Raw genomic sequence first — 23283 nt, 5'->3', positions numbered from 1 at the left:
TGCCACCACCCCTCCTTCAGTCTCATCCTGCCCCCTTCCCATGAAGAAATATGAGGATATCATTCTCTGGTGGCTCTAAAATGTCAAGACAAGGGTGGTGACGATGGTGCTGGGAGCATGTTTGTGTACCTGCAGACAGGAATTAGATCAGGTAGTGATGGAGAGTGGGAAAAAAAAACAGACACACACTGGCACAAAATAGCAACAAGCACCTTTAATGCTATGACAGCGGTGAATGTGTGTTTGTTTGTGGGCAGGTGTTAGAAGGGTGTTGACGGAAAATAATACCATAATTCTTTCTGCCAACGTAATCTTATTCAGATGTCACCTTCAGGTAGTGGTGACTTTGTCGATCGAGTGTGTTCTTATTTACTCAGTAAAAATAAATATAATATTGCAACACAGCTCATTTCAGCGCCGGGTTATAAAATTTTGAACATAATTACAATCATTTGTACAACATACCTAATAACATCATTGCACAATCAAGCATCATTTTAATTTTGTGCAACCAAATTTTCACAGCCTGTCGCTACACATCAACACTGTAAAATTCAACAGTTCTCAAATGACCTGTTTGCTTCCAAGGCTTGTTGTGTTTACAGAATTGAGAGCAGATATTCTAAGTCCCTAAATCCCCCCTCTGGTGTCTTAGAATACAAAAAACATATAGCAACAGGAAAGGAAGAGAGGCATGTCATAGGGCACTTGTCTTGAGTCCCTCATGCTTTAAACCCAATCAAGCAGCCAGGTGATAGCCCAGCCCCAGGTCTTGTCTTCTCATTCTTGCGGCAGTAACAAAGACAGAGTGAAAACGTGGCTACAGCTTTTGTTCTCCATTCCAGACTAGTGCACTTTTAAAAGGTTACGGTTGGTGTGATTTCTATCTCTCCACTGGTGTGGTGAGGCTGGAGGAAAAGTTGATGTCGGGGCCAATGGCTTGACAGCTACCTGGGTGGTGTTACTGGCTAGCTGGGCCTGGGGGCCCTGCTGGCGCTATGCCACAAAACTACTGTAATTACCTCTGAGGGGAAGAAAAGGCTGCGCTTGCACCTGTGACAGACATGCCCTGATTAATAGACGAGACTTACATCCCTTTCTGGCCTTCTCCTCCTGTCAAGATTTAAGAGCTAAACCTTCTGGAGCCCACAGTCAGTTGTTTAATCTGTAAATTTGATGCTGCTCTGGTCCTTGAGGATGATTTTTACCTCCTGTTCCCCTGATCCAGGAGAAGGTTCTATATTTTTGGATACTTTTCTAATAAGAAAAACACTGATGGTAAATATAACTAGCGCACATTTCGGCGAGAGAAAACTTTGTATAAAAATAGAACTGTTAATTCAATCTGACATTTCCAGAACAGTGGTTTGTAATTTTCTATTTGAGTTCATAGGGAAACATTGGACACTAGTTTACTTGTTTTATCTGGATAGATGGAAAAACAGACAAAGAGGTTTCTCATTCATAAAAACAGCTTGGAAGATACACCACTATATATGCTTTTAGCAAAATAAATGAAGTGATAGCTGAATGTGTCTCTTTCTTACCCTGACACTTTTACTGCCCCCCACCCTCCACTCACACTAACAATTGGAGCAGCGGTTCTTTTTCATGTACATCAGACAAGGTGGTGTTATCCGTAGGGGATGACCTACACTACTCTATCCCCTATACAAGCTTTTTACAGGATGGGTGCACTGCTGCCCTTGCCCTGCATTAGTCTGCTCACGAAGATGCCACAACAAAAACAAACCCTGAAACGGCAGACCCTTCCACGCCTGCAGGAGCTCTGGGTTGTGCGGGGGGGAATAATGGAGCCTTTCGATACAGTCAAAATAAAAAAGAAAGAAGGCCTGGCTTGGTTTTCAATGCCAGCGGAGGAAACGGTTTCAACGCAGCTGTTTTCACACCTGGTCGAGTTCACAGCCAAACAGGAGGTTGAGGTTAGTTCAGCTCCATTGTATGGGAGGGGTGACAAGGCAAGAATAATGGTGTGGGAATTGTTAAAAGAAAGAGAAGAAAAGAGAAAAACTGTGGTACAAATGTGGAAATTACACAACAATCAAAGACAACTCATGTGTTTTCCAAAGCTGTTTTCATTTATCCTGGATAATTAGAACTCTGCTCAGGTGCACAATAGGCACAGCTATGCCGGGAATTACTTTGTGCACCAAGAAGAATTAGAAAGGTACAACCCACACTAACAGGAGAGTGAAGAAGATGTCAATCAAAAACTGTGCACATCCCCCTCACACACCGGAGAAGAGCTCTAACCATCCAAAATAATTGAAATCATATTTGCAGATGAACCACTGAGGGTACAGGGTCTCAAAAGGAGAAAGAGATATAAAGATGTGTGGTCACTGTCGAATGAACGACATTTAGAACGAAACAGACAAGAAGCTTTCAAGGATTACATGATTGTTTAGTGGTTTGCAAATGCCTGAGACAACAGGAAGGACTTGAATTTACCTCGTACGTAGAGATTGGCAGGAGAGGAGTAACGGGTCCCAGCGCTGTTCATGGCAACACATTCATATTTCCCTTGGTCGGACTCCTCGCTGTTCTCAATTTGCAGAGCTCCTGCATAGAGGATTAACAAATTTAGCTGTCTTGACAGTTGTGGAATATGAGATGTAACTTGGCACGGAACCACAGTAGATATCTGTACAGTGACTCGCTAGAGAGCTAGTCTAACCCAGTTCACGTGTAATTAAGTGTCTCAAACACGGACACAGTTTTGCAAAGGAACTGCTTATGGCAACAAAAGCATTTAGCTGATCTGGCGAGTTTAATGAAATTACTAAAAGAACATTTGCCTAGTCGTGTTAAGGAGAAAAAATACCATGACTGAAGGTCAATTAATCATCTGAGTAACATGTCACAACCATCACATTTTGCTCGGCCTTCTGCTTATGGAAATAATTGACAAACTCCAGTGTTTGTGTCAAGGAGGGTTATCTATCCCAGCCACATGTTTGGCCGGAGCTAAGCTATACTGCAGAATAACAACACAAAAGCAGAAGAATGGGTGGAATACCTAAAGAAATGATCACACTGCTGCTTAAGTCAACAACTGTGCAGCATGTGTTTTACACAGTTTTACCAAAGGATATTATTTATAATTTTGGCCCTGAGTAGAAATGTTCTCTGATTCTAAGCTTTGATCTGAGAGCAAATCTCAGTATGTTTTCAGAGGCCGTAGTCGAAACAAACGTAAAATGCAAACAACGAAAATGAGTGAGTACAAGAAAAACATGATTGATGATTGAATGGTTCTCCAAGCCATTGTTATCATTTGCTTGGTGGGCTTAATTTTGCAGCCAATGCAGTATATTTCCTTCTGTTTTTCTTAAGTATGCATTTAGCTGCGAGGTCATAATTGTATTCTTTTATTACCAACTATTTGATCATGTCTCACCAAAGTCCTCAAGGGAGGCACTCCCATGCCAGATGGCTTAGATTAGTATTCACAATCTCAAGTAGCTGGAGTCATGAGACAGAAAGCTAACATGTTGTTTCCAACAAAGCATGAAATCCCAAGAGACCTGGCTTGCTGTGGTTATTTTGACACTTCATGTCCATAACCATCATATAATCATTATTGAATTGCAAATTGCTGACAAATTAGAGGAGTTGTAATTTGACAAAAGAAAAAAAAGACCTAAAACGGCAATGTGTGGCATGAATTTCAAGCTATGTATACTTAAATACAGTATATATCTATTTAAAAACAAAACTTCTCTCAGAAGTACATATATGTATGTCACAAGCGAGTGATAACAGCTATCACGTCTCCAAAACAGCATGGTAAAAGCATGAAAGGCAGCCAGCCACCATGCAGTTTGAAAACGACAAAAATACTCAGGATAAGATGATGTCAGGATACATTTTTTCTCATGTCATGCAGTGTGAGATGAATGTAACAAACAGGCCCACCACCAACCAAAGGGGACTCGAATCAAGACGAAACCAAAAAAGAGAAACGAGGCAGTAAGGGCGGGGCAGTAACTTGTGGTAACACCAGCTCAGATCTTATGACAACTCATCTCTCCAAGGTGTTTGCTCTGCATGTTGAGCTCACCGCTGTCTGATTCAGCACTGACATGCACCTGCATACTAATGCCGTTGTCACCAATCTGTCAATCTGCCCATTCTCCCATGAGAGAAAACAGTGCGAGTACTACAGGAATGTAGAAGGTTACTGCGATGGCAGTTGTCAAGCGCTTCAACACCGAACCCCTTCAATTACTTCCAACTGCTCAAACACTAGTGACTCTTCCACAAGGTCATTTCACTGTTTCCCAGTGAAGAAATTACATAAGGGGCACAGAGGCTTTTATGAGGCTGCCTTAATTCCTTAAGAGTTAAACATTTAATTGAGTGAGGGCTGCATTAGGAGCCATGAGACAGACAGCTTGTAGCTCCAAATGTATTCAGTTTGCCATAGATGCCCACTATTTACCTCACTGTTTTTGAATGGAAATTATGCTTTTGCTCAAGGGGAAAGGCAGACAATTACCATAAAAAGGGGTTGAAGCTTCTACTTTAACAATCTCGACCAGGCATTCTGTTCCCATGCTGGGGGGCAATGCTGCATAGGCTGTATGCAAATGCAGCCATTTCAGTTTACACTGAGGCTGCATATAGGAGGCAGGAAGATCCTCTTGTGGCTATGGTGGCCTTTACTTTAAAATGCAAGTCCTCACTCCTTTTTTACTGAAAAGTCAAATGAGAGGCTGAAGCGGCAACGACTCGCTTCTGCGTGAATGTGTGTGTGTGTGTGTGTGTGTTTGTTCATAAACATGGTTCATTTCTCACAGAATACAAGGGGGCCTTGAAAAAGCTCATTTACAAGATAACACCTTGGATTTGCTTTTGCATTTCCATTCTCCTGACATCAGGGTTGGCGATCATTTGTTTGTTAAGGAGCAGACAGCAGACAGAACATGTCGGGAGAAGATGGACGGGGGAAGTGGAGGGGGGTGGGTTGGCGCTAACAGTGTGGATGAACTCGGTGACGTGGCGTTGGAGGGGAATGCAAGGGTCTGATATGGATGTGAGGAAATGATTGTGGACGTGATATTTTCCAACACACTTTGTCATCCTTACCTCTAATTGGTGTACCACCTAGGTGGGAGTAATTTCGATGCAAACAGGGTTGAGAGATTAGTTAGTAATCCACTTACCACAGTGGGAGAGAAAAAACATGGATTCTGACAAGCCACAGATAAAAAGAAAAAACTGATACAGAGCGGAAGCCACTTAAATATAAAGTTCATTTTACTTAATCAATGCTCTGAGAAAAGAACACATTTACAACTGCACATGTGGTCTGCAAACGACCAAAAACAACAGAGCTTTTGAGAAGGCTCACTTCTGTCAAGCACACATTTTGAAACACAGTGCTGTTACTTTTGCATTTGCAGACAACAGCTACATCCACATTTGTCCTTTTGTCACAGCAGCATTAAAATAACATGCAATTTAAGCAGATTTTCTTCTTCAGCATTTTGATTTAAGATGACTCCCACTCTTTGTACAGAGCGCATTTGTGCATAAAGCAGTTAGTAAAATGGGCAAGAGAAATGAATGAAAGTCAAACACAGTAAATAGAGTGAGTCGTATTTAGGTCAGAGGTATTAAATTGAAAAGAAGTTAGTATCTCTGCACAGTGAATGAACTGGATGGTTTGAAGAGATAGACCAAATGTGTCTGTGGGATTCTCACTCAGAATCGAGCGAGCGTGATGCAATAAGAGGAACGGGGTCTGCCTTTTCTGGTGGCAGCAAATTAATGTGCTTTTTCTGCCATTGCAAAATTGGCCTCATTTCAGGTCATGTGCAGTAATGTAAATCCTGATACGGCAGCAGATGTCAAGGAAAGGGTTGTGGATAGAAAGAACTGTTAGTCTGAGGGCATTACATATCAGCACATTTTCAGGCTGTCTAACAATATGCAAAAGAAAACTAATTAAAAGTTTGTTACTAGAAGTAAAAGAAAAAAAAAACAGTTTTAGGCACAGTTTTATCCTTGTAATAAAAACATTATCAAACAGTTTAAGTAGTTGTGCTAGTATCGGTGTCTAATTTTGGTTGAGCTTGTAGTAGAGCCACATTTTTAATATTGGAAGAATATGGACAGCCCAAGTGCACATGTCCCAGTGACCTGTATTCGGCTTCCACTGGGCAGATCTGGCGCCAGGCTTTTTCTGGAGTAGCTCTCATCTTTAATCTTTGGAGCCTCAGACCTGCAGCCTGACCCGACATTCTCTAAGTGAGGTAGATTTAGTGAGGAGTGACAAGACCGAACCTGGTCAAAAGCCACTAATCTTTCCACCTTGGACCGTTTCCATCTAATCCAGGTCAGGCAGGCACTGTTTATTTAACAAGTGGCCTGCTACTGTGAACAAAGAGCACCTCATTGATTTTTCTTTTTTATTTTGCAAGGTTGAATCCTAGCTAATACATCATCGGCCGACCTCATTGTCACCAAGCTGCATGCTTAAGAGCGGATTAAGTATTATTTAATATGGTAAAAAATTCTCTTTCTGTACTCTGGAAGGTTACAAGCTCATGCATCACTGTCAAAGAACGCACAAATGCAGGAACAGCTTCATTCCAACTTCTGCGTTACTTTATAAGAGGCTGCCAGAGTTATGAGGAATAAAAGTCTGTAAGAAGTCTGCTAACTTATTAAAGTAGAAAAAACTTTGAATAAAACTTTCATGTCTTTTGTGATGAAACAGAATCCACAACGTCATACATGACAACAAAGGCCTTTTTGTGTTTTCACATCATGACTCACGTCCGTTGGTATTCGATGGAATCTTGTACGCTGCAACTTGTCTTTGCTATATTTACATTATGTGTATGTCATGTGGAGTAAAACTGAAATCATCAGACCAAATAAAACTGTACCTGAAATTAAATTTTATCAAATCAAATTGTACCTGAACGAAGCTGTTTAATGCGGCCATTGCTGCTGCTGATGTCCACAGGAAGCATGTCCTTGAACCAGGAGATCTCCGGGTCTGGGTTTCCGCTGGCGGCACACAGCATCGTGGCAGTTCTGGTCCTTTCAACCACCTTCAGCTGGGGACCCATATCGATTGTGGGGAAGCCATGGGGGATCTGGTTCTCTGAAAATTTAGAAAGAAAGATTTTGAGTGTACCCAGAGACGCACAGAGCAAGAAATCAGGCAAAACAAAGCAAGGGAAGGAAAAAGGTGTGTTCACAGAAAGACTCTGACAAAACAGACTCTCAGTAGTTGCGAGTGGCACTGAATGCACCAGAGCTGTTGAGCTGCAAGGACAGAGAACAGAATCAAAGAGAGGAAATACATTTAGGTGGTACAGGCCAAACAATAATCACAAAACATTAGTGTAAAAGCAGAATATAGTGATCGGGAATGGTAGATCTGGTATGACTTGGATTTCAAATTTGTTAGAAAAAACAAATCCTGTCTCTGATTGATTATCATAGCAGGCTTATTACGCAGCACAGGGAGCTTTAGACAGAGGAAGGATAGTTGCAATCTGCCTCCGGGCACCCATGCATAAATGAGCCGCCTTAGGCTTAGTAAGCTAAACAAACCTATTTAAATAATCCAACTCATCATAATGGATGTAAGAGCATATCCATGACAACACATAAAGTATAATCCTTCGAGCAGAATTTGGAATCCATAGGTGAAAGGATCTCATATACTAACATCATGTCACAATATGAACCAAATGGGAAAAAATATACAGTATAATGACAGACCATCTCCTCAGAAGGAGTTAGCTTGAAATTGACATTGACCACTCAACATCCACATCAGTGCTCTCTCTCACTCTGTTATTCCAAAGTGCATCATCACTCAGATGTTTTCAATCTTACAAAAGTAAGCAAACAACAAACTTTTAATTATCACTGATATGCCGTTTTTGAGAAAGTCTGTTAGTGGCAAAGGAGTAACAGAATCACCAGCTTTAAAAAGAATTACCAAAACTATTTATGTGCCTTGTAATGCCTTTGCAATCCACACTTGGTGCCTTTCATGAAATATAAAGTTGCATTTGTCACAAAAACTGTGTTGCTTAAATCAAACCCCCCCACCTGCCCCCATATTAAATCCTAATTTAACCTCTAGGCAGCAGTAATCATGAGGAAGCACGATGGCCCCTGGGAAGTCTTATTATCAGCTTGCTTTCAAACTTGTAATGTCTTTTATCTCTTTCCTCACATGTAGATATGTCCTTGGGACCAAAGTGCTGCAGGCTAAGAATAAGCAAATGATAGGTGGTCTCAAAGGATGCACTAAATTAATACTAGATACAAGAAATCTGACTGTTTATAAAGTTTCGTCCAGAATGAGTGTGCAAAAATAGGTACAGAGAACATAAAGAAAGAAAACTTTCACCAAACTTTCTTGGAGCAAGGTATTTAATTATCTAGTAGCCCAGTGGAGTGGTCAACCATATAAAACTGCAATTGCAAGACATTTATAATGAAGAACCGTATTTTGATTTCATTCCAACTGCCTCCAAGATTACATCAGCAAGAAAGCTGTTTAACTTCAGATGGAGTACAAGGGATGCATTGAATAGAATTTTCTCCTTTCTTCCCCTTACTTGGCTTGCCTGAGTCAAAAATCCATATGTAAACTTATACGGCTGAATTGGTGCATGGGTGCTGTACTTTGTTCTGATCCCCAGCAGAGCAGTTGTTCCTCCCTTCACCCTTGTGTTTGGCCAGTAGCCCGGACCGTCTCATATTCAGATGTAGTTGACAGATCTCTGCATGGCCTCTTATCTTTGTGGTGAGGCTTACTTCCTGTCTAACGATGTAGGATTTGTTTTCAGACATCCCACAAAGCAGACGACTACCGCGCAATGAAATAATACTGTACACTGTCATTGTGTGAGTAATGGTAACTGCATCGCACTGTGTTCCTCTGTGTTTTGCTCTCTCTAACTTTCAAAGAGAGAGAGAAAAGGTAGGGAAAAATGGGGACTGGAGATGATCAAAATGATCGATTTCTCTGCCATTATCTGGTTAAGATACAATGTGGGGAGACAATTATATCATACTAAACCTAAAGGGAGCTGATCGCCAGCCTCATCTGTGCAAAGTTGACTTACAACATGTTAACAATGGTCATAGAATACCTGAGAGGAGGTCCCTCTGCTATAAACATTAACCCAGTGTTCTCATATACACGTTCACTGGGGTGGGAGGTCCAGTTGGTACGGGTTTGGGTGGTTGTGTTCAGGGACAGTAGGGTGCATTTGGGGACTTTGCAGCAGAACAAAATAGGTGATTTGCATGTCTGAGAAATGATGAAACAACATTATTCCATACTGCGTTATCATCTGGATTTTGGCAAAACATCAATCCCCAAAAACATGCCAGATTTTTGCACACATTTAAGTTAATTTTACTAAAATTATCAGTTTTATTTCTTTCTATTTAATCTTTGCACAAAATTTTAATGTTTATTGGCTTTATCTAGGAAGTGAATATTAACTAAATACTTCACATACTGTATCAATCCCCTTCTGATTCCCAATATTTGTACATGTAACACATGCTTGGTCCCGCCGAATTACTCCATCTCTCAACCAGAAAATAGTGTTACTCATATGGTGGAAAGCAAATGATTCAGTGAAGCATGACACTGTCCTGTCAATCACATCTAGCCAGTTACCCTGTGGATTGTACAGAGGAGGACTGAGGAGACTGTCATACCATATTTCAAGGTGAATGTCCAAAGATCTATTCTATTTTTTCCCAAATGTACCTGTATCAACACCGAGGTTTGTAGAATACAGTAGCCATCAGAAAACATCTCACCTTAGCAGGGGAAAAAGCCATTTATGTCATAATACTTTGTGGAAATACACCTTTCACTGAAGAAACTGAAATATCTCAGCATGGAATACTTTCAACCAAATCCAATTGTATTGCTGCCTATAGAATATTTATGATTAAGATTACTGGCAAATGTTCCTGGGCTGTGAAAAATGCAAACCACTGGTAAAACAGGGTGAAAGACCCCAAAGGAGTTATTACACGACTCAGCGGCTCTGTCATATCCGGACGCATAAAACAGGGAACACTTTAAAAAGGCTCCCAGCTGCTGAAAAGCTACTTGTACTTAGTGTTTAGATTGCAGGTGAAGCATTACTGCAAAAGGAAGACATTTATGTCACAGTATGTCTGATTAGTGGAAAGTGCACTATGGCTGCATGTAGTATGTCAGTTCTAACATGAGAAACTGTTGAATTAAAGACTGCATGTACAGTATACGTAAAATGTAGGAAGTGCATTACTAATCAGTTTTAATTTCATGTCAATAGTGTGTACTGTACAGGCAGCAAGAAATATCCAAGGTTACTATTGGAGTTTGCATAACCAGGAAGAATACAGCAGTTCAGTTCCATCACAAAAAGGTGGTTAAACACCCAAAAAGAACTTTGTAACTTTATAAAATCTCTTGCAAAAGGTTTAATGGTTGATTCTTCTTAATTGGTTATCATGTTAAAACTAATGTTCAGCATGAAAAAGTGAAATTTCTCTTTCTCTTGCAATACTTGCAAACCCATGAAGTCTACATCTAACCTAAGCGGTTTATGTCCTTGGCTTTTGGTAAAAAAAGAATAATTGAGATTTCTCTCTATACACATACTGATCAAAGATCTTGTCGAGCTCGTGGGTAAGATTTGAGCCCTGTCTGTCTGTTCTACTACTGCAGCTCCTGCGGCTGGCCTTGTCTGCCAACTTGTCATCCGGGCAAGACAAAGACATGCCTTTGTTCAGTCCTCTTTAATTTGAAGGGAAAAGAAACAGGATGGGGAAATTTGGAGAGAAACCAGTGAAATAGTGCAGGCGATGCAGGTTGATGTTTGTCAAGACAGAGGGCATTTTCAATAAAAAGGCCCTTTTGTGCTGGAGTGTAATTCATCAAAAAAAGAAAAAAAAACACTTCTTCTCTGTCTAGTCTGGGTAGGAAAATATGAGTAAGGCAAGAATCCTGAGATAATGTCACGTAGGCGCTCCATTATTAAGATGAATAGTGCTGCAACAACAACAACAAAAAAAAACTAAACAGGAAATAACAGTGCAATGTGTAAAACTATAAAACTGGTAATTTATTCCGCCTGTAAACAGACGAAATAATCCTAAACAATTATGTATGGTGCATGGAAACCATTATACTGCTACTGATCTAATACAGTGTAGAAGTCGTCCAACACTGAGGAGTCTAATCAGTCTTAAAACAGTGGTATATAATGAGACTCCATTTAATTTGCTAAGTCCCTCTGTGATACAGTCGTTACAACAAAAATTACTTGAAATGTCCCGGATTTGCAAATGAGCAAAGCCACAGGCAAAGCCAGAAAGGCGTCAGATGCAAAGCTAGATATGCACAAACTGGCTCCTCCATGGTGTGAAAAATAAGGATAACTCTCTCAACAGCTGTTTAGCACGCACATACTGCAAAATGAGCAGCTTAGTAGATAAACTTGTTTATGGTGGTTATGGAGCACAGCAGAAAGGAGAGGGCAGAAGGTGTGGCTTGATGTAGTTCTGAGTAAAGATAGTCGTGGGGGCCTTGACTATACACAAAACATGAAGAAACAGTGGCAACATAAATTGTGAAGAGAAGAAGTAATAGCAATATGATTATTACTAACATTACAAAAACATGATACCGTAGTCTTAAAGTGTCGTGTCAAGGAGGCTGTCTCTGCTATAACAGCCACAGGCAGGTGAGGTAAGATTTAGATGAGAAAAGGGAGAGGGGAAAAAAAAGCAAAAAGTAGAGGGGAAAGGAGGAGACAAGGAGGGGGCAGGGGAGGGGTGCATGCCAACCTCCTGCCAGCTCCAATTACCAGTGTGAGTGGAGCGTGGCAGCTAGGGCGATGGGTCTAATCAGAGCCCTGCTGAAAGAGACCCGTCCCTGTCCTCCTGCCCCACTGGGAGGCTGCTGGAGCTCAATCCCACACTAACGTCAACCAGCGATTTTCCCTCAACCCAAACACACTCGTCTCAATGGGGGGAAAACACTCCAGACACCCCAGTCCCTTCATAACAGGGGAACCCTGGCACAGCGGCACAAGATACAACAGCTCTGCAGAAAAAATGCCTGCCTCATTTCCATTTCAGTATGCCCTAGTATCTCCTTCCTTGTCGTGCTCAAACACAGCGGCGAATGACATGTGCTGCTATAAATGTTGCAAGTTAGAATTACACTAGAAAAAAAAAGTCTCTTCAGAGAGAACATGCAGTCATAAAACACATGTAGAGGAATATTCATGAGAGAACGTTGCTACTACATGAACAGGAGTTGTGAGCATGCTTGCGAGCTGCCCACAGCATCTTGTTTCATTCCGTATCAATAGTTAATTTAATTCAGCATCAACGCATGCCATCAAAAATTATGGTGACAGAGTGTGTCTTTCCTAAGTTCCTAAGCTTATGCATCTGAGCTGATCTCATTTCGAGCAAGAAATAAAAGGCCTTATAATCTCCACATGTGCCTGTTGCAAAGTGATGGATGACAACAATTAAAGGTGATGTCTCCTTTGACAGAGCCAACCAAAAGACCACAGTGACAGCAACACAGCCACTTGCCTCATGAAATATTACTGCTCTAAAATCTACCCTTTTAAACATACATCAGTGTCTTTATACTGTAGGTACAAAAAGGATTCGTGCTCTTCAGGAATATGTAGGCCATCTGCGTGAGGATGTGTAACATTTAGCTCTTAACTGATGCCTAAATGTTTGAAAAAGTCTATTCTATTTTGTTAAATGTGTTAGGCTGGACAATTACAAAGGATATAGTCTCAGTGTTGACTGTGCTATAATCGATAAACCCTTCTTAATTATTCACCATTCTGCTAGTCTCACCTGTGAGGGGGAACTAAATATAAAGCAAAACATGTTTACGTCTCAACTGGTCTTGAGTCAATCTCACGCTGAAAAGAGGACGGGCCGTCTGCAGAAACAAAGCTAATGGCCTGTGGCTGTTTCTAGCCAAGAACATCGTCGAGACAGACATTTGCATTTGCCTGAGACGCGGAAGTGTGTGAGAGGTGTCAGCTGCAGCTGGAGGTGCAAACAGAAAGCCAAAACGAACACGAGTTCAGCTGCAAGAGCTATAGGAATAGTTGAATCACTGACAGTGTGTAAAACATTCAGCAAGTTCACTTGGAAAATATTTAACTGCAAAAAGATTTATGAAGAGCAGCACAGCGGCGCAGTGGTTATTACTGTCGCCTCACAGGAAGCAGGTTATGACTCCAAACCTGGCAGCCAGCTGGAGGTCTTTCTGTATATCGTTTGCATGTTGTCCCAGTGAATATCTTGGTCGACTCCAGGTACTCATGAGACTGTTCATACTTGGCATTAACAGGCATCTCCATATTCATTTTGTGAGACCAGTAAAATAGTAAAAAACTATCACAGACAGAGATTCAAGTTCGGAAAGTGAATTGCATTTGTTGCCAGGCAATTTCTTCAGAGACAGAGTAGGAGACATGTAATTTACAGTACAGTGAACCAAATGGAAATCAGACAGCGTGTAATCCATTTTGCCTGTTGTTGTCGTCTACTTCTTGTTTCGTAGAGGACGTCAGTTGTGTAGGCGTTCCTTCAGCATGGCCCAGGACACATTCTCGAACACACTGCTTTAAAAAGCGTGGTTATGTGCCACGCAATCGGATCTTAAGACAATTTGTACTTTGAGCTGTCCGCATGAGATCGGATCACCCAGGATGGATGTTAATACCAGGTGTAAACAGACTCTCTGTGTCAGCACTATGACTGACTGGTGACCTGTTTAACTCTAGCCTCTTGTGACCCTGAAGAATAACCTGGTCTAGATAATGGATGGATGGATTTATGAGGAACACAGAGGTGACGGTGGTAGGACACTCTGCTGGACGGTGCTAATGAATAAAAATGTGCAAGTAACAGTGTTTCCAGTTACAGTAACAATATATCATTGTAGTGGTTGCATATTTCCTGTGGTTCAGTCAACTTTCAGCTTGCATGTGTTTGATAGTTATGCTAGTAATTGCAGGTGTTTCTTTCTGAAATCCTGTCACATTCAGGCAGCGACTAATAGGCTCCACAGAAAGGCAGACAGACCCGACTGGTTTTCATGTAACTGCCTCAGTGCTTTTAACTTGCAAATAATCAGAGGGCAAGGAGTTTTCTCACATGCTCTGTCACGAAGGCCATGTGAGCAGAACCCTCCTGCTCTTCAGTGAAATACCAGCTGGCAGAGCTCCCACTGCAGAGATCACCTCAGCGGGGATGACACGGCACAGCCTTACATCAAAGATCCAGCAAGGAGGCCATTGATGTAATACTGTTGTAATGACATGAAAATGGCGAAAATCTCCATGAAATTGGAGGGAGGGGGGGCAAATGTACAGTGTACAACGAAATGAGCATTTAAATACGCCTGAACATCTTGTCAAACCGGCTGTCTCTGGCGCATTATCTCTTAGACCAGGTGTTATGGCAGTTGCTATGGAGATGGTAGTAGTGCATCAAACAAACATACGAACTGCACGCACAGGCACACCTGCATGCAACGGACCACTGCTAAAACACAGTCATAACAAAAACACTGTTAAAGTAGTTGTTAATACTTGCTACATACCATACCATATCACTGCGCTATTATCCTGCTGTTTATCCAAGTGCACTTGGAGTAAAAAGACTGTAATGCCTGCCATGACCTTTGAAATAATACACTTTTTTGTCTGGCTGAGCAGAACATTTGGCCTTACTTCCTCGCCTACAGGCAGATAATCAATAACAGTCATCTAATTCCCCCCAACTCTTTCCTTTCCTTCCTTCCCTCCCTCTCTTTTTATCATCTCCCCCTCTCCACTTTCCTATTCATCTCTACTTCTCCCTTTTTCTCCTATCTGATATCATACTTCCACTGTTGTCAGTATGATCTACAGCCCTGCCAGATGCCCTGTGCCTGATATTTATGCACAGCACACCGGTTAGTACATAACCGTGGCCTCCAACCGTTACTGCAACACAGGGGTGGTCTTCTGAATTTCACATGGTTATGCTGACCGAGTCACCTTGTGGGACAAGCGCTGCTGCACAGGATCACATCCTCCATTAACGATGCTATATGAGTAGCACAGCTGTAGGCTCTCACTTTGAGATTACAGCTCTAATTCATGCCTTGTGGTCCTACCAACAGGAGCTGATTGAAGACCCTTGAGATTATAGTATTACGGAGTACACGGTTGGTGGTTTACTACTCATTTTAATGTAACTGCCTGTAAGATGGAAAAACCTAAGGGCTCATGCTAAATTTCTGTGGTAATACGATGTGGCTAATAAGACAGGATATTCCTCCAGGTGTCTCAGAAAAAAGAACAAGGACAGGACCAAAAATCAGGAAGCGTGACAGTTAATAAAATCGGTCGACGAAAGGAAGCAGAGTGGCAGTTTGCAAATAAATGAATTAATTGATCCTCTCCACAACGCAAATTAATCATCGGCAGAGCTTTATTGTGACATGTTTAGTGTAATTACAGCAGATAGGGATGGCTTTTATGAGTTCTGAGAAAGGCAGTGGATGTAGTGGAATGTGGCAGGTTCTGTTAATTAAATCCTCACTGACTGGGCTCCTGTGACAGCCTTTACTTATTCCCTCAGTCAGAGATAATGAATAATACACAGAGCTCGCGAGTCATTGTCGACAGCCTTAACTTTGTAGTGGTCTGCAGAAGTGATGGGTGTTCAAAAACATCTTATTTTGGCATAACCTATAACTGCTGACATGTTGAAGAGGCAAATGCAATAATAATAAGAGGCACAGTTGAAATATGACATTTGACCACCAGCTGCTTGATGGTTGGTGCTATTCTAAATTTACAGTCAGTGAGCTTGCAGCTAAAAATCTTTTAGGAGTGATGAGAGCTACGTATCATTACACTTACGGTGGTTATGGTACAATCCTGTATTAACATCACTGCAATTTCACCAAGAAAGCACACAGACTCACTTTTTTCAAGAGTGACAATAATTGGATAAGGTATCGAAGAAAAAGACAAAGTGCTCCTAACTATTCGGTGTGAATCAGAGCTTGATTGCCCAGTCAACCTTCCTTTGCGAAACAGGTTAAAAATATTGACGCAGATGTAATGCATACAACATCAACATTGGACTTTGACGGGTGCAAGCAAACTGATCAACTACAACATCGAAAAACACAGCTTAGCAGCTTAGAGAAAATGGGACTATGCCTCTTAAACATGAGAAAAATGTCAAGCTTAAGGCCAAGCTATAAGGCTGATAGTGAGTCAAGCCATTCTGCCCTACCGTCTGTGGCCCAGTGGGTAAGCCAAGAGGGCTTGGTGTGTAAATGTGTGAGGAAAGGGGGTCAGGGTGAAAGGACTACCATTAGCCAGTTCATTGAGTGTAGGTATTAGAACTCCCTTGGCATACAGCAGGCCCGTCCATCCATGGTCAGTCAGGGCCTCTGGAGCCATTGACTCATTGGCCTGCAGAGCTTTAAGGTGGACCTTGGTCTGTACCTGAAGTGCAGGCCCAAAGCATTTTTTTTTTTCGTTGGAATTGGCGTTTTACTTTATGATTCTTTTATGGACACGGAATCAATAATATAATGCAGCAGGTGCGATAAAACACAATCAGTTATTTTGTATAATAATGTCACGTGATTTTGACTGCATTGGCAATGTGTTACCTAAATAAATGAGTGTGAGGACACAACACAGCGACAGTGGCCTGAAATAACCACAGGTGTAAATCAATTTGCAGGACTTTTATATTATTACTATTATCTTCGAGTGTACACTGATTTCTAGTTTATAGTGTGTTGTGTGTTGGAGTGCTGTCTATTCATTGGAAATAATCAGTCAGCATTTGGATTTAATCATCTGGACTACACCAATAAATACAATATGTAATAGTTAACACAGGGAAATAATACGACACTGAAATCTATGAAAACAAAAGTTGTCTTCCGCTTAGGTCTGATATCAATACCACTTAAGTACATGTAGCTCAAAAGTCACAAGTAGTTCCTCTATAGCAGCGTCAGATATAAGGTTCTGTTCTATATAGGTTCCGTGAAAAACAGTCTGACTGAGTTCTATGCCTTTTCTAATAAAACTTCCACTTTTATCAACTGTTCAGTAAATTACGTGATTTCACTGTCATTTCAGCCCACTTCAGTTTGACAATTTGTGGTGTTGGGATTTTCCTTCTCTCTTGGAGAGAAAATCAGAGAACTCTTTATGTTGCAACAACTGTTGATTAAATGCAGAATGGGGGACACAGTGAATGTTTTAACTAAAATAAGAAAGAAAAGAATTGATTTGTCACGAAATTATACTGTAGCTGTCTGCAGGGCTCACACTGCTCAGGTTGAAGTGAGTATTTGACTTGCATTTGGTCCTTTAAACATCAGTTTGATTCAGGTGCACATCTGTGAGAGACATTCAGTGAGAAGGCTCATATTGCTGGAAAAATAATATTGAATCATCACACTAACCCCAATTCAAAGAATCTGGAACAAGCACATACAAATGTAGAGACTAACAAAAAAAGGAGTCAACCATGCTCAAAATATAAAAAAACCCACTTTAATAGAGGAAACACTCTGTCACTCTGAATCCACGCATGACGAAACACTATTGATGAACACACTGGTCATGCTCTCACAAACAGGTCCTCAGTAAAGTTTGTAATTGAATAATGAAAGCCTGTTTCATCTGTTTGTGGCAGATATTTGACAACGGATGTCAATTCGCAGATATCCCAGTCTGTTCCTGACAATGTGCAGATATTAATGGATGTGCACGTCTTGTCACATCTCCGCTATCTCCCAAAGCCCAGAGACAACATCCAGATGAGAAGTTCAATAAGTCTTGACATACAGCAGTGACAGAAACTTCCAGTTTACAACAGTGACATGCTGCAGCTCTGCTTTCAATAAATAAAGATTTTTATAATACTAAGACAGCAGAAATCACTACAACAGATGAACAAATGTATAATTTTCCATTTTCAAACCATAATATACTGAAACTGGCACCCACTGCAAGTGCACAAAAAAATATTATTGTTAAATAATCAGCAAGGATTCAACTTTGTTTTTGTGGTGCTGCATTTGGATGACATTTTAAGAGATGTTTCTTTTTTTTTCCACTGTGATCTTCAAACAAAAGCCGTATTTACTGCAGCACTGTCACTGTACAGCTGTTACTATTATTGTGCCAAGCGTGTGTAGGTGAGAACAAAGAGACAACAAAGATAACTTTAACCAGGCATAATTAGTTTATGCAAGAGGAATGATTGTGATGCCTTTCCTAAAACACTCCAGCTGAAATTAGCAGTATTAATGCATCAGAATTTCATCTACTTTCATTTTGCCACTTTCTTTTTCCTGATTCTTGTGCTCCTTAAGAGTTAGAGCAAATGTTTTTCTTTGGGAGAAAGCTCTGATGTGTTAAAACACTCTTTGAAGACCACCAGCCCACTTAAAATAGGATAAATATGTCCCAGCATTAGCCTTTAAGTAACACCTTTAAGGATGTTGAGTTTTTCCCAAAGTGGTTAAAGTTATTGGATAAATTAGAGAAATGCAAATCCGCTCTCGAGTCATTAGGACAGGCTGCAGATGTTTTTTGAGGATTTTTTAATACCAAATTACACGCTTTCAACAGTTTAGAACATGGTGGGTAGAAGCCAAAGCTGTAAAAGATAACTTACAGAACCAGTCTAAGAAAAACAAGATATAAATACTTTCATTTGGCACTGATTCCCATACAATTAAAGGTCTGAATGTCTTACTCCTCCTATTTTCTGACCTCTCTCTCTCTCTCTTTCTCTCTCTCTCTCTTTCTCCCCTGAGGCCACAGACATTATCAGCTTAACAGCACTGATGGCACACAACATACCAGACATAGCAGTCTTTACAGATATGGCTTGCCAAAAGCACGGAGCAATTGATGGACAAGTATGGATGATAAAATGTTGCCTCGAAGCAATAACGACTTCACCCAGATGTCTACATGTAACATGGAAATGTTTGTCCAGTGTCACACAGAAATCTGCTTCCTGGTTAATTTAATTTTTTTTTATATTATTTTGTTGATCTCAGTTAGAAAGACTGGAGCAGAGGGTCAGAAACACACTAAGCTGGCAGGAAATCGTAAAGATTTTGCATCCTGCTTCTGAACCCACCAGAAAGGTGGTTAAAGCCGCCCAAACCCTCAACAAACCGCCCACCTGCACTTGTCTGATTGGAACAAGTGCTTGACTGGTTGGGGGGCAAAAAATATTCATTGGGGTCATTGTTTCATTAATTAATATTACCTATTAGATTTGAATTCCAAGGTTGAAAACAAGTTTAAATTTAGTATAGTTCAGTTTCTGTAGTTGTATGTTTTGGTTTGTTAAATGAACACTGCAATAAAGGCGCTACGGCTTGTAACTCGACCAATCATAAAATGCTATCTGCCCCCCTTAACAATACCCAAGTCCTTGGAAGTAAGGATGTGAGCATGCAGATTGGGTGGCCAAGAAGGTGATTCCACCCTGCCATATTGTGTGAGTCCTTGGGAAAAGCATGCATAGACAGATGCAGTTTGTATCTGTCAGGCTGGATATGATCTACGATGCTGGGCCTTCAGCCAGCAGATGGTGGGAGAAATTAAATCTGTGACACAGACCATCACAATGGAGCTCAGAAATACAGAGGGGGTACGCACACCTGTAGATCAGTGTGTGTGTGTGCGCTTGTGTGAGGATGTGTGTCGCTGAAAGCTTTGGCGTGCATGCAAGTTTCTGCTTAAGTATACCTCTTACGAGTTGTGACAAAAAAAAGCCCTGCCTATACATTAGCTAAACCTGTTCTGCTTGAATTAAACGCAAAGCCTGCATCATTTTCATAAACAACCTGCAGTATGTAATATTCAACGTGACCTGGTCACTCGCCTTCTTCCATTAAAATGGCAGCATGCATGTTACAGAGAACCACAAGCATTCAAAAAGAGAATCAGAGAGAGTGAAAAAGTAATGTGGGGAGAATTTCAGTTACACAACAGACCTTATTTTGGCCATTGTGGATGATTTGAATAGGGAGAAGGAAAGGAGAGGATTAAGTTGTCGGAGGAGCAGGGCTCGGTATTAAATCATTCCGATATAGCTTCTGTATGTATTTATCTTGCCTGGGAAGAGGCGCAATGCGATTTCTATGCTGTTTATCCAGTCAGGTTTGTTGTCCGCACTTGCCTGGCTCCTGAGATATTTATTACTGGCATTGTGTCGCAGTCATATTTTGCCTCTGCACCAGGGACTATAATGCATGCAAAGAAAATAAAGGCTTTTTCTAACCATAATTTGTCGACTGCCGCTGAACACAGTAGTACTAAATGCAGCCAACTGCATGGAACTGGGAACTGGTATTGAATTCCATTTTGTAATTTTCAAACTCTGTCTTTAACACTGCTGCATAACTATGGCGCCTTCTCCTCTCAAAAAGTGTGAGAGGCACAAAATGGACTCACAGGGCAGAACTCTATTAATATTAAAAGGAGCTGCATCACCATAGTTTGATGTTTGACATGTTTTCACCAAGCAAGAGGCTATTTTTTTCTCCACTACAGAAGCTTTGAATCCTTGCATATTTCTCACTTGACCTTTCCAAAAAAATTGTGCTTTTTTTTTTTTCCTCGACATTACGTGTTCAGAAACCAGTTGCCAGGAAACTTCAAAAAAGCCATGCAGCTGGTCTGAAGGAGAACCTTTCTAATTCACCCTCTGACGGTAATGACGGCGCTTTTGATCTGGTATCATTAGATAACATTCCTCCTTTCTAAAGACAGGTCCACAGTCTCCCGAAGGACAAGAAATGTTTTCCAGCACAGCAGAAAACTCACAGAATATACCTGAGTTTCTGCTCATATTTAAGGGATGTCACAGGGACCACTGCAGGTATCAGTTTGACATTTTTGTGTTATTTTTAGCTATTTATTTTGAAGGGATTTTGCTGAAACTATTGAAAATTGTGATAGGTAAGATTCAGATTTTCACCTTCCTGGGGTTTGGTAGGTTTTTTTTCATTAATACAAATGACTACAATCGCTTTGGCTGAAGATTTCCATCTTTTAGCTTGTTTTGGAAACACAGAGCAAATGCAGAACAAACAGCACTGTGAGCAGTTTCATTCTCATGCCATAAAAAGAAGTCAGAGCAGCACTGTTTGTAGTTTATTTCTCTGTGATAGGTGACCTCCAATTAGCATCCATATTAGATGCTTATTTTGAAACTCCTTACTAAGTATCTTGCTGATTTATTTTTACCAAGAAAATATGCATTATTATTTCTAAGTTACAAGTCTCCAGGCTCTAGGTCTTTCCCAACACTTGTCATTGTGGCAATTCCCTGGTTGCTGATAGGAGCCAATTAAAACCATGTTCCTTTAAAGACTTTGCTCAAGGAAGTTTCATCAGAATTTGGCAGTGGCTTTGGAAAAAAACATGACAGTTTCCAATTGTGCAAACAGCCACCCTGTCCATTGCACCACAGAGCCTCATCCGTGTTATCGTCACCGTTAGTGTCATGACATGATTTTGACACCACCTTAAGTCATATCTTGATGTGAGTCATTGCATTTTACATTTTACATGCTTATCAAATGTTAACAGCGAGGAAAATATGAAATATTGCCTTGACATGGGAAAGTGGCAGCACACTGCATTCAAGACTGATGTTGTGAGCTGAGATGTCTTTTCCGGCCAGCAGTAGTTTATTTCATACATCACCGAGACAAGCACCATTTACCTGAACATTTACTCAGGCAGTTCAATTCAAGAGGGGCGTTCAAGGTCAAAACATCGGCATCGTTACCCACGTAATGAGTCATTGTTCCCTCTGGTCATCTCGCAATACTACCCTGCAACGTCATACTGCCGTCACACTGTCCACTATATTTAACACAGAAAAGCTGAGATACAGAGATAGAACAGATCGTTTTTGGGGGGAGGGATAAATAAAAAAGTAGCTATGAGACGAGCCGGCAGAAAGAGAGCTGAAAGAGGAGGGAGGAGAAAAAGAAATGAAAGACTGACAGCAACAATATTTCTCAATCACACTTCACCCTCTGGTCTCAGCAGCGTCTGCATCATTATTTATACATACAGGTCAGACCTGCACACAGCTGACTGACTCTCAAACGCTCACACACACACACACACACACACACACACACACACACACTTACGAGTAATTTTGTACGTAGATCACAGAGGAAAAGACGATAATATGCGAGGATCCTGAGATTTCGACTTATCAAAGTGTGACAACATTAAAGACAAAACTCTCTTCTTATGATTCCACCGCTGTGTGTGTATGTGTGTGTGAGCGTTTGTCTCTCTCTCACACACACACACGCACACACAATGAGAAATGGCTGAGCTGACTTTGGGCCCATGTGTAGGTCTCAGCGGTGTGACCTCCTGGGTGGGGGCGTGAGAACCGACGTGAACAAAGAACGGGGCTGTTACAGCGTGACAGAATTACAGAGTGACTCAAGACTCATGACTGCAGAAGTGCCAAAGCCCGGCCTTGGTGTGAAAACACGCCTTTGTGACGTGCCACAGGTGAGCGGCAGGCTAAACCGCACAGTCACAGCCACCTGCTTATGAAAAAAGGAGGTAACCATTGTCAAACACAACATCCACTGTGGACCAAGAACAGATCCAGTATGAGCTGCAGATCAATTTCTATTCAATATTTTTTGATATACAAGTTTGAAAAACATTTGATATCCACACTGGATTGCTTGAAGTCCTTGAAGTTGACAAGAATGACACAAAATTCCTGTGGACCTATTGAGTGATTGAGACACTGTAATGCACTACTGAACCTTGTATATTTTTTTCCTTTATAGACTGCACCACTATGACTGTCGTAATCCTTATTTTGCAGGCTTGGCATAACAAAATAAAGAGCCAGCATACGAAATAATCGTAATTAATGCTCGATCTTCCTTTGCTCTGCTAATACCTATAATTCTGATCGACTTAGTGGTATAATGACTTCAGCATTCTCGCTGCCTCTCTTGATCGGGGTGCTCAGCGTTTAATGACAACTTCGTACGGATGCACAGTCACATGTACGTCAAGTAACATGGGAGTTTTTGTTTATGAAGACATTTTTTCAACCTATAGACACGACACGGGTTGAGTAACACTCAACTTCATTTTTCTTCGTTCATTC

At 41.1% G+C, this 23283-nt stretch overlaps 1 protein-coding gene across 5 annotated transcripts in view; it reads right to left on the bottom strand.

Annotated features, from left to right (window-relative positions):
- Positions 1-23283, bottom strand: part of LOC124069352 (receptor-type tyrosine-protein phosphatase F) — a 154057-nt gene that overhangs the window by 61465 nt on the left and 69309 nt on the right. For all 5 annotated transcript variants that reach the window (XM_046408439.1, XM_046408441.1, XM_046408442.1 and 2 more), the window contains exons 5-6: positions 6953-7141; positions 2473-2583 (exon numbers count right to left, since the gene is read on the bottom strand). In XM_046408439.1, the coding sequence (XP_046264395.1) occupies positions 2473-2583; positions 6953-7141 (300 nt within the window). The remainder of the gene's footprint in view (positions 1-2472; positions 2584-6952; positions 7142-23283) is intronic.

Source organism: Scatophagus argus, chromosome 13, assembly GCF_020382885.2.
Source record: "Scatophagus argus isolate fScaArg1 chromosome 13, fScaArg1.pri, whole genome shotgun sequence".
Lineage (NCBI taxonomy): Eukaryota > Metazoa > Chordata > Actinopteri > Scatophagidae > Scatophagus > Scatophagus argus.
The sequence above is the reverse complement of the archived record's forward strand: the minus strand, read 5'-3'. Positions and strand labels throughout refer to the sequence as shown.